This window comes from Oncorhynchus masou, chromosome 21 (assembly GCF_036934945.1).
Source record: "Oncorhynchus masou masou isolate Uvic2021 chromosome 21, UVic_Omas_1.1, whole genome shotgun sequence".
Taxonomy (NCBI): Eukaryota; Metazoa; Chordata; class Actinopteri; order Salmoniformes; family Salmonidae; genus Oncorhynchus; species Oncorhynchus masou.
The window spans coordinates 17,712,143-17,726,484 of record NC_088232.1 but is presented as its reverse complement, the minus strand read 5'-3'; the positions used below and the strand labels follow the sequence as shown (position 1 = coordinate 17,726,484).

Genomic DNA, 14,342 nt, shown 5'->3' with positions numbered 1-14,342 from the left:
AACATTTATTTGCTCCAGTTTTATGAAACTTCTAGCCATTTGAGACAAAAATACCATGTAAACATCTAAAAATCGAATGTAATTATAGTTGAGACAACATAAAGTATACCATATGCTAGTTCACATTGCAAGTCAGCAACCCTTCTGAAGAAACCATTATCATTCTCTATCATATCATTTCCTCCCCATATCTACCTGAGCAGTTTTTCCTGTAGTTCATGTTCTCCAGTGGGTGCCCTGGGATGCGGCACTGGAACCTGTGCTGCCAGAACTCAGGGAACCATGGGTTCCTGGTGTTGGTGTTGAGGCGGAGCTTCAGGAAATAGTCATCGAAGGACGTGACCTCCTCCGAATGCAGTTTCACAGTGATACCGCCCACAGCCTCCTGTTCATAGCCCTCGACCACCTCATCTCTGTCTGCCCAGCCATCACTATGGGGAGAAACACAGTAACATTAACGTTATGGACTACTCCTTACCACCCCAAAATGGGTGGTCTTTTAGAGCACTTCAATGGTCCCCTGAAACAGATGTTGAGAAAGTTTTTAGATGACTTTGGTAGGGACTGGGGACAAAATGTTTACATTTTCATTTGTTTGTGTACATCATATAGATGCCAGACAAGTTGGACAGCCTCAGGGAGATGGCAAGACCGCATCTTCAAGAGTCACAACAAAAGCATAAGGTATGGCGCGCCAAAAAATGCAAGAGAAAGTGAAAGGAAGTCTGAGCAGAAGGTGCTACTACATCTACCTTCTGATTCAAGTAAACTGCTTGCCAAGTGGCAGAGTCTGTGTAACCTATGAGATTCTTTTCCCAGGAAAGCTTCTTCTCAACCAGAGAATATCAGAAATAAAGTTGACGAATATATTCTCTGTGTTGCGTGTACTCATTTCACAGCTTAGGGAGGAGTAATGAGCATGCACAGCCTCCTGCTCATAACCCTCCACCACCCCATCTCTGTTTGCCCAGCCATCACTATAGGGGACAGAACATTTCATCAGTAACACAATACAGAGGAATATACACCTTGCCACTTGCCAGGAGAGTATGCTAATCACATTATATTTTTGTGTAGCACACAAAAATAAACAATTGACTAATGAATGCCCTCCTCCCTCCTCCAGCATGGCAACATCACCAATATCTAGCCATCTGTTTCACAGCGCTACACACACACTACGCTCCAAGAACCTGCTGCTCTGACGTCAGCACATTGAAGTCATCATTCAAACCATGGTATGAACAAAACAAACACTCAACCAGGCCATACCACCTCCATGTGGGATACTGGGTATAATTGTTGCATTGTCTAACCTTTACATAGAAGGAAGCCTGTAGCTTATATACCCAAATCAAAGACAATGGCAAATGTAATGTCAGCATTTAACAATAAAGACCTCTGCTATTTAGAAAAGGCATCTTGTTTCTTACAGGAATCACATACACATATAGGGTGCAAAACATGTGTGCACTAGACTGTACTATAAGTAACATTGTATTTTACAAACTACTGTACTATATGCTGGGTAAAAGCATCTGCAACAGTAAGTGGATGCATACTGGATGAATGAGGTCCACGCTGCAAACAAGCCTTTCCTCTCATCCTCCACACAGCCCAGGATAGATGGATGGCCCTCCCCAGCCTCCTCTATCATAGATGGACCCAACGCAATTGGCTGGCTGCGTTCACTTACCGCACTGCTCTACAAAACAGTCATTTTTGTCAGTCGCTAGTCTCCTTGACCCAGAAAGAAACAGCCGCACCAATCCCGTGTCCTATTTATCACCCGCGAAGACGTCACAAGCTGCATAACTCAACTGCCGAGAGTTGAAAGTTTTATAGATTTGTGTTTTATCGTCGGTGTTTCACACTATATCCTCACTATCACCATATAACAGTGTTACATCACTTACTTTGTTTATATATACAATATGTTTCTGTCTTTTGAGGAGGAATTGGCCAAACTGTAATCCAGGGCTAGCCTGCATGGTCCAACTGTATTGTTATTGTGTGAAAGGAAACAATAAAAACCTACAATTGAAAAAAGACCAGGCTAATTCGGGATAGTTGTGGCTGCTGCTGGAGCTTCACTAAGACGAGGTCTTCATGCTAGCTAGCTCCATCACTGCATAGCTACAGTCTTACTACAGTGAGGGGATGTCTACAAGCTGATCTGTGCTTTGATGCTGAGTCGTCCTCACCACTGAGCTCTGTGCTGGAGGTGCTGTCCCATATTACCCTAGTCTCCCACTGAGTCTGTGATCTGACAGGGGGGGAGAGAAGAGCTGTCCCATATTACCCAAGCCTCCCCAGTTTGCCTGTGATCTGACAGAGGAGAAAGAGAAAGATAGAGAGCGGTAGAAATAGATAGAGAGCTGTCTAACCATGCATTATTCATGAGAATGAGTGTGATTAAAAAGCTTCTTTCTGTTTTCAGAAGGACCTCCACTACTGCTAGAGTAATGATTATTATTGTGTTCAAGTATAAACTGAGTAAACCATCGGGGGCCTTGGTATGATATATCAAAGGGAGAAACATCACCTCAATGCTTAGGACAACCCTCAATGGTCATGGCAATAATTTCGTTATACTATATGATAATAATGAGGTCAATCACTCCACAAAATGGAGTATGGTAAGAACAGCAAATTTGCCATTCTATGTTCAGCTTGATCTGATCTGGGGCCTAATGAATCATGCATTTTAGAGTAGGAGTGCTGATCTTGGATCAGGTCCCCCTGTCCCATGTAATCTTATTAATTGTGATCTAAACTGATCCTAAATCAACACTCTTACTTTGAGATGCTTGATACACAAGGCACCAGTTTGATATCTCCCTTTGACCCATTGCTAAGACTGATTATGAACATATAAAATGATCTAACTTTACCTCCCGATGAGAAGGAACTCCCCTGCCACCCCAAGTCGTCTCATAGCCATGAGCAGTCCACGGACCGTCATGCCCTCGCAGAAGCAGACGACCACCCGGGCCTTGGGCAGGCGTTCTCTCAGCTTCCTCAGCAGCCTGTCAAAGTGCTTCTCCCCAGCATTGCTGTAGATCTTGTCCGAATGGGCGATACACAGCCCCTCCTGAGAGGCCAGCTCCTTAAAAGCTTCCATGCCACTTTCTCCGTAATTACCTGGGAAAATAAACAGCATTAACATACAAATAAACAACACTATATCATGGTCTTTAAAGGTAACTATATATTTGAACACAATATTATTTAAAAGGTCAATACAATATTCTACATTCGGGAAGAAGTTTAAGGCATTTTGTATTATAACTTCACCTGTAGGTACTGCCAACAAGCCAAACACAACAGCACTGCAACCTATAACTAGTGACTGCATTTCAAACTTTCAGTCTGTTTGCCATGTCATGTCATTGTAACTCATATCACTTGTTTATTTAATAAAAACACATATAATTCTACTCATCGGTCTGGTAAATAACGAAGGTGCAACAGAACAGAAATGTAATTGGGTTTTAATGAGTTCACCAACAACTCTCTGCAACAAGTCCTCTGAGTCCCTCACTGCAGGTAGATCACAGGTTACATCGCAAATGGCACCCTATTCCCTTTATAGTGCACTACTTTTGACCGGGACCTATAGGGCTCTGTTCAAAATTAGTGCACTATACAGGGAGGGAATATGATACCATAGGACACAACCGGTGACTATGCACAGCAGGCAGGCAGCTATAAACCTTATATCATTCAACTTCTCATCATCGGGGCATGGAATCTTAATTATTGTATAATAGTCTATCCTACTGCCTGGCTCTTATTACTGTACTGCAGAACCAAACTGTAGCTACTAAAGCCGAGAACTGTCTTGTTTTCTCAGTCTCATATGCTGTAGCTGTTCAATACTCAAAAGGTGGAAAACATGAAAAATATATATATTTCTTATTTCCGGTAGTTTATAACATTGAAGTGAATTAATCGGAAAAATTATTCGTCTTGACTTAAATTACATCATGTTGCAAAGAGTTTGTGGATAAGGACAGCATATATATTTCTATCTAACCTCTTAAATGCAGTCATTTACCAACAGTCGTCTCACCAGGATACTTTCTGACAGCTGGATACCTGGTGGATTACCTGCCATCACCTCCCCAGTAAGATTTAGTAGCACAGACATTTCTGAAAGACTTGGTTCACGAAATCATTCAAAGATTCAATTCATCTAACTCAAGAATTTTGTGGAGTTGAGGCAGTGACGAGTGAGTTGTGGTAGTATGTTGTACACATTCATTTCGAAACAGAGGTCAGGAGCAAATTGTAGGTATGCTATTGCCATGATAAACCAACAAAACAAAATGATATCTTTGGGAACATCAACACAAATCATTGCAAGGGCAGCCGTCATGTAAAAGCTTCTATTGTAGTACCTTTATGTGGGAGATGAAGTACACTCTTAGAAAAAAGGGTTCCATAAGTGCTCTTCAGCTGTCCCCATTGGAGAACCCTTTGACAAACCTTTTTGGTTCCAGGTAGAACCCTTTTGGGTTCATCAAAGGGTTCTCGTACGGGGACAGCCAACGAACCCTTTTAGGTTATAGATACCACCTTTTTTCCTAAGACTGTAGTCATTGCTATTTGATCTGCTTCAACGATGTAAAACTGGATTATAATGGAAAATAACAAACTGTTGCTTTCAGTATTGCGGCATCCACTCAAATGGATCATACAAAAAACTCATGTGTCCAGCTCTACGCCCATCTGATTGAGGCTTGTAAAGTCATTTGATATAGCTTTTGTGAAATGCAAATGAACAGTTGGGTTCATGGACATGAACTGGTATAACTGACCATTGCTGACTGGAAAAATAGAACCCAAAGATCCAGGCCTGTCATAATCATGTGCCAACCTCAAACTATAAATAGACCAGTGACGACCCGTCATTCAGGGTAGGTGGGGCTTCGAGCCCCACATTTTTAGCAACAAAAGTTATAATAATATTTTTGGGGGGCTTTCCTGTTATTTTTCCTGTTATTTTGTCACATATCAGTTTGCAAACAATGTAAAATATATATATATCATTGAGTTCATAAAGCCGCATACAAACATGGTCTCTTTTTTGTTTTCTTGAGTAAGGCAGCTCCAAAATGCAGGTGTTTCAACCTAGTTCAGTGCTTTCTGTGGTGGTGGGGCAAGCCAGCAGATTGGCTGAGTGTTCTGTCACTCATGGGGACACTACGTCACTGCCAAGTCTAAGGGTAGAGCTAAAACATTCTAGCCTCTCTGGTGCTGCCATAGAGTTACATTAGAAGTGTCCATCCAAAAGGCTCAAGGTCATTGGCGACAGATAAAATGACGTCAAATCACATACAGTGCCTTGCGAAAGTATTTGGCCCCCTTGAACTTTGCGACCTTTTGCCACATTTCAGGCTTCAAACATAAAGATATAAAACTGTATTTTTTTGTGAAGAATCAACAACAAGTGGGACACAATCATGAAGTGGAACGACATTTATTGGATATTTAGAAAAATTTGACCAAATCAAAAACTGAAAAATTGGGCGTGCAAAATTATTCAGCCCCTTTACTTTCAGTGCAGCAAACTCTCTCCAGAAGTTCAGTGAGGATCTCTGAATGATCCAATGTTGACCTAAATGACTAATGATGATAAATACAATCCACCTGTGTGTAATCAAGTCTCCATATAAATGCACCTGCACTGTGATAGTCTCAGAGGTCCGTGAAAAGCGCAGAGAGCATCATGAAGAACAAGGAACACACCAGGCAGGTCCGAGATACTGTTGTGAAGAAGTTTAAAGCTGGATTTGGATACAAAAAGATTTCCCAAGCTTTAAACATCCCAATGAGCACTGTGCAAGCGATAAATGGAAGGAGTATCAGACCACTGCAAATCTACCAAGACCTGGCCGTCCCTCTAAACTTTCAAGGAGAAGACTGGAAGACATACAAGGAGAAGACTGATCAGAGATGCAGCCAAGAGGCCCATGAGAGATGAGATGAGGCCCAGAGATCTACAGCTGAGGTGGGAGACTCTGTCCATAGGACAACAATCAGTCGTATATTGCACAAATCTGGCCTTTATGGAAGAGTGGCAAGAAGAAAGCCATTTCTTAAAGATATCCATAAAAAGTGTTGTTTAAATTTTGCCACAAGCCACCTGGGAGACACACCAAACATGTGGAAGAAGGTGCTCTGGTCAGATGAAACCAAAATTGAACTTTTTGGCAACAATGCAAAACGTTATGTTTGGCGTAAAAGCAACACAGCTCATCAACCACAACACACCATCCCCACTGTCAAACATGGTGGTGGCAGCATCATGGTTTGGGCCTGCTTTTCTTCAGCAGGGACAGGGAAGATGGTTAAAATTGATGGGAAGATGGATGGAGCCAAATACAGGACCATTCTGGAAGAAAACCTGATGGAGTCTGCAAAAGACCTGAGACTGGGACGGGGATTTGTCTTCCAACAAGACAATGATCCAAGACATAAAGCAAAATCTACAATGGAATGGTTCAAAAATAAACATATCCAGGTGTTAGAATGGCCAAGTCAAAGTCCAGACCTGAATCCAATCGAGAATCTGTGGAAAGAACTGAAAACTGCTGTTCACAAATGCTCTCCATCCAACCTCACTGAGCTCGAGCTGTTTTGCAAGGAGGAATGGGAAAAAATTTCAGTCTCTCGATGTGCAAAACTGATAGAGACATACCCCAAGCGACTTACAGCTGTAATCCCAGCAAAAGGTGGCGCTACAAAGTATTAACTTAAAGGGGCTGAATAATTTTGCACGCCCAATTTTTCAGTTTTTGAGTTGTTAAAAAAGTTTGAAATATCCAATAAATGTCGTTCCACTTCATGATTGTGTCCCACTTGTTGTTGATTCTTCACAAAAAAATAAAATATTATATCTTTATGTTTGAAGCCTGAAATGTGGCAAAAGGTTGCAAAGTTCAAGGGGGCCGAATAGTTTCGCAAGGCACTGTATCTACAGTAGCTTCTACAGTAGCTATGTCAACATCATACTTTCAAAATCTTATCTAGCAGTCATCATCATGAATCAAGTCAACAATCTACAAGCAAATCCTTTTAATCCTTGTCATATGAAGAGAAATAATGAAGAGAAATTATAGATAAAACATACCGGTGCTCATCGGCCATTGAACATAAACATTACACAAGTTGAAAATCGCAAATTCAACAATGAGTGGTTTGGAACGAACCAGTGTGGCTAACTGCAAGCAAATCAAACCTTAGCCTGCTATTCAGTGGAGTGGCTGTGTGGTCCCAAGTCTAAGATTAAGGGTCTCTTTTCCTAGTTTATATTTTATAAACATTCAACATTGGCCATGCCGTCAATGAAGCATGATTTGTGCCGAAAATTCAAAACAACTGTTAACTCGGAACTACAAAATCTGACAGTGAGTTCAAGACAACTGGGAACTCGGGAAAAACGAGCTACAACTGGGAAAATATGTTTTGAACTTTCATCCAATCGGAATTGTAAATTCAGAACTTGGGCCTCTTTCTAGAGCTATGACCTGAAGAACACTGACGTCACCATGATTCAACCTTTTTTTTCTTAGAGTTCCCAGTTGTCTTGAAAGCACCATAAATCCAGAGAATGCCAGACTTTGACAACAAAGTTTGATGACAAAATTCACCCACGAATGACCAATTTTCAGTAGAAACCATATTTGTTGACGCAAGTCAGCCATATCGGCTATTTTATTTTAAAAGGCAGTAAATGAGGCTGAATTAACTATTTCGCTTCTAGACAAGGCTCCGCTGATAGCCAGATGTAGCAGTGGTAAGGTGTTAGGACTGCTGTTGGGACTCTGCTGTTGGGACAGCTTTATGTAGGCCCTAACAGTTTGTGGGCACCGTTTGTCACCGTTATAGTGCAATGAATGTATTGTTTAGTGTTGTGTAGTGGCTTTGCTGGCATGCAGGCATTCCACATTATTATTTTTTTTGCTCCACCACGATCTACATGCTAAAATCGCCACTGAGATAGAATATTCCGTCCTCCCAAACCAACAGCTGAATCCAAACATTGCCCTCTCTTCACTGAAAAGCTTCCGGCTAGACCAGGGTTAATTAACTTTAAAGTGCTAGGAGCAAGCATAGAATTTGACCATGAAAAAATGGATTCTTCCTACAGAGGCTTCAACGTCTATTTCACGTTTGTTCAATGTAATTTCATTGAAATGACGTGGAAACAGCGTTGATTCCACTAGTGTGTGCCCAGCGGGTCGTACCTTTCCAAGGATTCTTCCTGAACTGTAGGCCTAAGTTAGAGGGATGAGGAAGGCCTGAATGAACAAGCACAGGCTATAAGCTTTGGTGGATTATGTTGAACCCCCCTGCTTTTTGAGCTAAATCCATTAGGATTATGAATTATGACAAATCTTAATCAATTGTACAATAACACATATCTGACATGAGAGTATCCGCAGCTCTGCCAATTATTTAAATCCCCAACACAACTTAATCAAATTGTGTTTGAATAGATATTGATGGCAAACATGCAACATGCAATTAACTTTTGTAAACAAAAAAACATACAGTAGGTCTACAGACAGTGACTTACCCTCTGTATGGACTGCTGAGACATATGTCCAGTTATAGCGTTTCACAATGTCCAGGATGGCTCTGGCTTGGAGAGTATCAGAGGGCACAACCCTAAGGAAATACTTGAAGAGAGTTTTGTCACTCAGATCTATGCTGGTTGCAGAATATGCTATCTGGGGGATATTGAACAGCTGCAGGAGGTTCTGAACTTGAATAGCCACTGAGCTTGACCCAGGTCCGATAACTCCTGCTATGGGTCTCTTGGTGGCGGGTGGCTGACTCGGAGGCATCCCTTCAATGCACCACTGTCTGGAGGTACCATCCTTGTTGTCATCATCCCGGATCGAGATGAGAGAGTCTCTAATGAACTCAATACTCTGCTCCAGAGCCACCGAGGAGTGCCAGCAGGAGTCCCTGATCTCGCACCCCAGAGTGATGTTGGGTAGAAGATTCGGGTTGGAGTTGATTCGGTCCAAGGTGTGGAACATTGCTTCTACCCGTTGGATTCCATACTGTTCCCGAACCTCACCGCATTTCCTCTCCGCTACCTGCTCTGTTGACGGTTGGTGGTGGACCGAGAACAGGGCACCAATTATAATGTCCCCATCCATTCTGGCCACCAAGCGGGACGAACCAGCTTTAGGAACCACTGACCTCTCAAATATGTTATTGGGGGAGACGAATGCGTCATACAGTAAAATAGGGAAATACAAAAACCTAATGGCATTCAAGTACATCATATTCCACATGGTGTGAACGGTCTTGGTGATAGAATCATGTCCTCTTTGCCATTGGGAAGAGCTGTGGGTCCAAGTTTAATCGAAGATCCATCATCTCCTTACCATACCTCTTTCACTGATGTCTTTTCTGCAGATGAGATACGTATATCAATTTAAGTTTTCTTTAGAAACAAGTGATGATAAACAGCTGTCCGTTGCCAATCTATCTTTGGCAACTCTTTATACCCTTTGAAACACTACATAACTTCTCAATTAACAAAAGGAAAATATCCCACTGGACACAGACACACATTGGTTCAATGTAATTTAATTTAAATAAAGTGGAAAAATCTGTGTGTGCCCAGTGGAAGCGAACTTGACATTCAATCATGAATAATCAAAATAATAATAGCCTAGTCTACAGTAATTTATAAGTATATAATGACATTGAATGCCTCTGATAACATGTACTGCAAAAACAGCTTGCCGGAGGCTGATTAAAAGTTGATTGGTCTGATGGTTGGTTTGCATGGCTGGTTTCAGCACCTAGTCATTGGCCAGCACTCAGCGCTAATTTGCCTGTTGAGTTTGCAGTAATTTACCCACACTGAGCTACATATATTTCTGCTTAAAATGCTGCTAAAATGACTCATTGAAATTATGAATCAGATCTCATATAATTTACTACACCTTGAGGCCTATGTACAGCACCAGTCAAAAGTTTGGACACACCTACTCATTCAAGGGTTTTTCTTTACTTTTACTATTTCTACATTGTAGAATAATAGTGAAGACATCAAAACTATGAAATAACACACATGGAATCATGTAGCAACCAAAAAAGTGTTAAACACATTTTTTAACCTTTATTTCACTAGGCAAGTCAGTTAAGAACAAATTCTTATTTTACAATGACGGCCTACCACGGCCAAACCATCCCCTAACCCGAACGACGCTGGGCCAATTGTGCGCCACCCTTTTGGACTCCCGATCACACCGGTTGTGATACAGCCTGGGATCGAACCAGGGTCTGTAGTGACGCCTCTAGCACTGAGATGCTGTGCCTTAGACGGCTGCGTCACTCGGGAGCCCCAAAATATATTTTAGATTTTAGATTCTTCAAACTAGCCACCCTTTGCTTTGATGACAGCACTGCACACTCTTGGCATTCTCTCAACCAGCTTCACCAGGAAGGCTTTTCCAACAGTCTTGAAGGAGTTCCCACATATGCAGAGCACTTGTTGGCTGCTTTTCCTTCACTCTGTGGTCCAACTCATCCCAAACCATCTCAATTGGGTTGAGGTCGGGTGATTGTGGAGGCCAGGTCATCTGACTCCATCACTCTCCTTCTTGGTCAAATAGCCCTTACACAGCCTGGGTGTGTGTTGTGTCATTGTCATGTTGAATAACAAATGATAGTCCCACTAAGTGCAAACCAGATGGGATGGCGTATTGCTGCAGAATGCTGTGGTAGCCATGCTGGTTAACTGTGCCTTGAATTCTAAATAAATCACTGACAGTGTCACCAGCAGTGTCACCAGCAAAGCACCCCCACACCATCACATCCCTTCCTCCATGTATCACGGTGGGAACCACACACGCAGAGATCATCCGTTAACCTACTCTACGTCTCACAAAGACACGGCGGTTGAAACCAAAAATCTCAAATTTGGACTCATCCGACCAAAGGACAGATTTACACCAGTCTAATGTCCATTCCTCATGTTTCTTGGCACAAGCAAGTCTCTTCTTATTATTGGTATCCTTTAGTAGTGGTTTCTTTGCAGCAATTCGACCATGAAGGCCTGATTCACACAGTCTCCTCTGAACAGTTGATGTTGAGATGTGTCTGTTACTTCAACTCTGTGAAGCATTTATTTGGGCTGCAATTTCTGAGTTTACATCCGAGGTTACTCTGGGTCTTCCTTTCCTGTGGCGGTCACCGTGAGAGCCAGTTTCATCATAGCGCTTGTTTTTGCAACTGCACTTGAAGAAACTTTCAAAGTTCTTGAACTTTTCCGCATTGACTGACCTTCATGTCTTAAAGTAATGATGGACTTTCATTTATATTTGCTTATTTGAGCTGTTGTTGCCATAATATGGACTTGGTCTTTTATAAAATAGGGCTATCTTCTGTATACCCCCCCTCACTTTTAACAAGGCACACCTGTTAATTTAAATGTATTCCAGGTGACTGGCTCATGAAACTGGTTGAGAGAATGCCAAGAGTGTGCAAAGCTGTCATCAAGGAAAACGTTGGCTACTTTGAAGAATCTTAAATATAAAATATATTTTGATTCATTTAACACTTTTTTGGCTACTACATAATTACATATGTGTTATATCATACTTTTGATGTCTTCACTATTATTCTACAATGTAGAAAATAGTCAAAATATCAAAAAACCCTGGAATGAGTAGGTGTGTCCAAACCTTTGACTGGTACTGTATATAACCTATTGAGATTTTCAAAGTCTAACGGACATTCAAAATGACAATAACTTACAAACGTTTTAGGTCAAATAGGCTATTTCGCAGTTTTTCATTGATTCAAATGTTTCAGACATTTGTGAATGAAATGCCATATTATTAATATAGGGTAAAGTCTGCATTAGTGGGACATCAGGTGTAGTGGGACATTTGTGTTTGAGAGTACTGTACTATGGTCATTTTGCAAACCAATCACAACAGATGTTATTCTGGGGTTGCTACTGCATGTGTTCTGTGTTGGTTAGTGTCGCATCACATCATTGATGGACATACCTATCATTTATGGTCAGGTTTCTTAGGTGGGGTGACCTGTTAAAAATGATGAAAAATCACTGTACTATGAAACCTTACACTAGAATGACAAGGCTGTCATTCTGTCAATTATAATTTAACAATCTAGCATTTCAGTGTTAAAATGAATAGTTATTGATAGCGTTTTGAAATATAATAAACATTAATGTAAACAGCTTGAATATTTTATGAAAATCTGATTTATAGTACTGTCCCATATCTAATGAAGGAAATTACTGACAGGGAACTTGTCAGCTATAAAAATGCACAACATAAACCTTTAATCAATTTAAATATAATTTACTTCATTAGATATTCTAAAGTACATTGAAATATGTTGTTGTAGTTGTTCATAACATCTCAAAATCAAGTCTAGACGCTATATAGCACAGAAACATCATGGGATGACAGTGAAAGGAATTCAAGGGAAATAACAAGGGTGGTAAGGAAAGAACGAAAGAACAATGACGTAAGAAATGTAGGCTAGAAAAGAGCCTCAATTTATGAAAGGGGACAGCATTTAGGGAATAATAGAGGTGATTCAGGATCAATTAAAAGCTGAGCGAGCTCCTTTAGATAGATTTTCACCAAGAGCTTGGAATGTCCCCAAATCAATTTCCCAATAGCATTGGTGAGAGGGTCTAATAGAAGATCATAGACAACATAAAACATAAATAAAAAGTGTGTTATCTATATGCCTCTACAAAGTCTTATTTATGATTTCCTAACAAGTGCCTGGTGAAGTGGGATACTAATGTATTTCGAATGAGTAAATAGTGTCCCACTTCATCTACTTAAATGTCCCACTAAAACTTAAAGCCACGCTTTAGCAAAAGTAGGGGTCTGATGTTCTTTTAGGGGTATTAGCATCCACTGAATAATACATTATCAACATGCTTCATCATCACAATGTAGATAAGACTTAATTAATTTAAATAAACATACATTGAGTAGGGGTAGACCTATTTTTATTGTGTACACAGCCATTGACCAAAAAGTGGCCCACTCATGCATATATCACCCTAAATAAACAAAATGCTACCATCACTGATGTTTACATGAAGAGCAGTCTCCTCCATTCATGTTACGTTGCACCTTTTGAAATCCTTAGCATAAAACACCTTAAATATCATAACGTTCGAGTGTGGACATACCTGCACCTCCTGCCTCGGGAACATTGCGTACCTCCTCGTCTCCTGAACCTCTCAGTTTGGAGCCCAAGTTAAGCCTTTGCCGCGCCAATACAGGGTTTCTCTTTTTGCCTCTCTCTCTCTCTCCCTCTCTCTCTCTCTCTCTCTCTCTCTCTCTCTCTCTCTCTCTCTCTCTCTCTCTCTCTCTCTTGTTGTTGAAATGAAGCATGGGTGCCCCCCTTCTATTCCTTTTGATCATTGCATGCATCTTTAAAACCGGGTCACATAAACTGCATTGCATGTCCCCGATAAAATACATTATGCAGAGATAGTATTTATTGTAAGCTACGTTAAAAAAGTTAATTGCATGTACAAGCTTGCTTTATTTATTTTTCAAAATAAAGGTATGATCATGTCAGTATCAAATTAGGCTATAGGATCCTGCAGCTATTGGCTAATAGCAGTAGGCTAGGCTAGTCAGTGGTATAAGCTGATATGTAACATATCTAAATAGACAACAGCATCTTATTTGTTTGGCGGCGCATCTAATGGCTGCGCATCCAAGTTAAGCTTCCCCTAAAGTAAATTGAATTGAACTTGCCATAATGATATACTTACTGCTGTCTAAACAAAAATAAATTAAATCATTCAAAAGACCAGACCAGTGTGCATGATTTAGCCACAGAGGATCAATAGCTTCTTTTTAAAAATATATGTTGATTGATTGCTTTAAATCCCAGCGCAGCACATAACCTAAACTCGGAAACGCGCAATTTGGGCAGCGCGTGTAGCAAATATCAAATAGCTGATTGTTCATTTACAGCTGTCCGTGTAAAGTATCTACAATCCTAAACCTATCACAATATTTCAAAATTAAATTGCTGGAAAAAGCACAAAAGAGAGGAGACAAAAACACATCTCTAACCGGTTTGTCTTTAGTTAAACTAACAAAAATCCCAAAGGAGACTATTATAGCAAAGAGCGTCGATGAATGCATATTCACTGTCTTTGTCATTGGTGAGTCCGTGCCACTGGTAGGTTCTTTTTAGGACAATAATTTCTTCCTCTTGGCTAGATGGACGTCATAGTCTCCCCTTTTCATGGGTCTCGATTAGATGGTTGCATTCAAGACAATGTCGTTTTT

The 14,342-nt window shown here is 40.8% G+C and overlaps 1 protein-coding gene across 2 annotated transcripts in view; it reads right to left on the bottom strand.

Moving 5' to 3' along the window:
- The window catches only part of LOC135507889 (metabotropic glutamate receptor 1-like), a 30,906-nt gene extending 17,576 nt beyond the window's left edge, over window positions 1-13,330 (bottom strand). For both annotated transcript variants that reach the window (XM_064927636.1, XM_064927637.1), the window contains exons 1-4: window positions 13,223-13,330; window positions 8,588-9,435; window positions 2,895-3,144; window positions 196-431 (exon numbers count right to left, since the gene is read on the bottom strand). In XM_064927636.1, coding sequence (XP_064783708.1) covers window positions 196-431; window positions 2,895-3,144; window positions 8,588-9,317 — 1,216 coding nt within the window. In that variant the 5' untranslated portion in view covers window positions 9,318-9,435; window positions 13,223-13,330. The remainder of the gene's footprint in view (window positions 1-195; window positions 432-2,894; window positions 3,145-8,587; window positions 9,436-13,222) is intronic.
- Window positions 13,331-14,342: the final 1,012 nt, after the last annotated feature.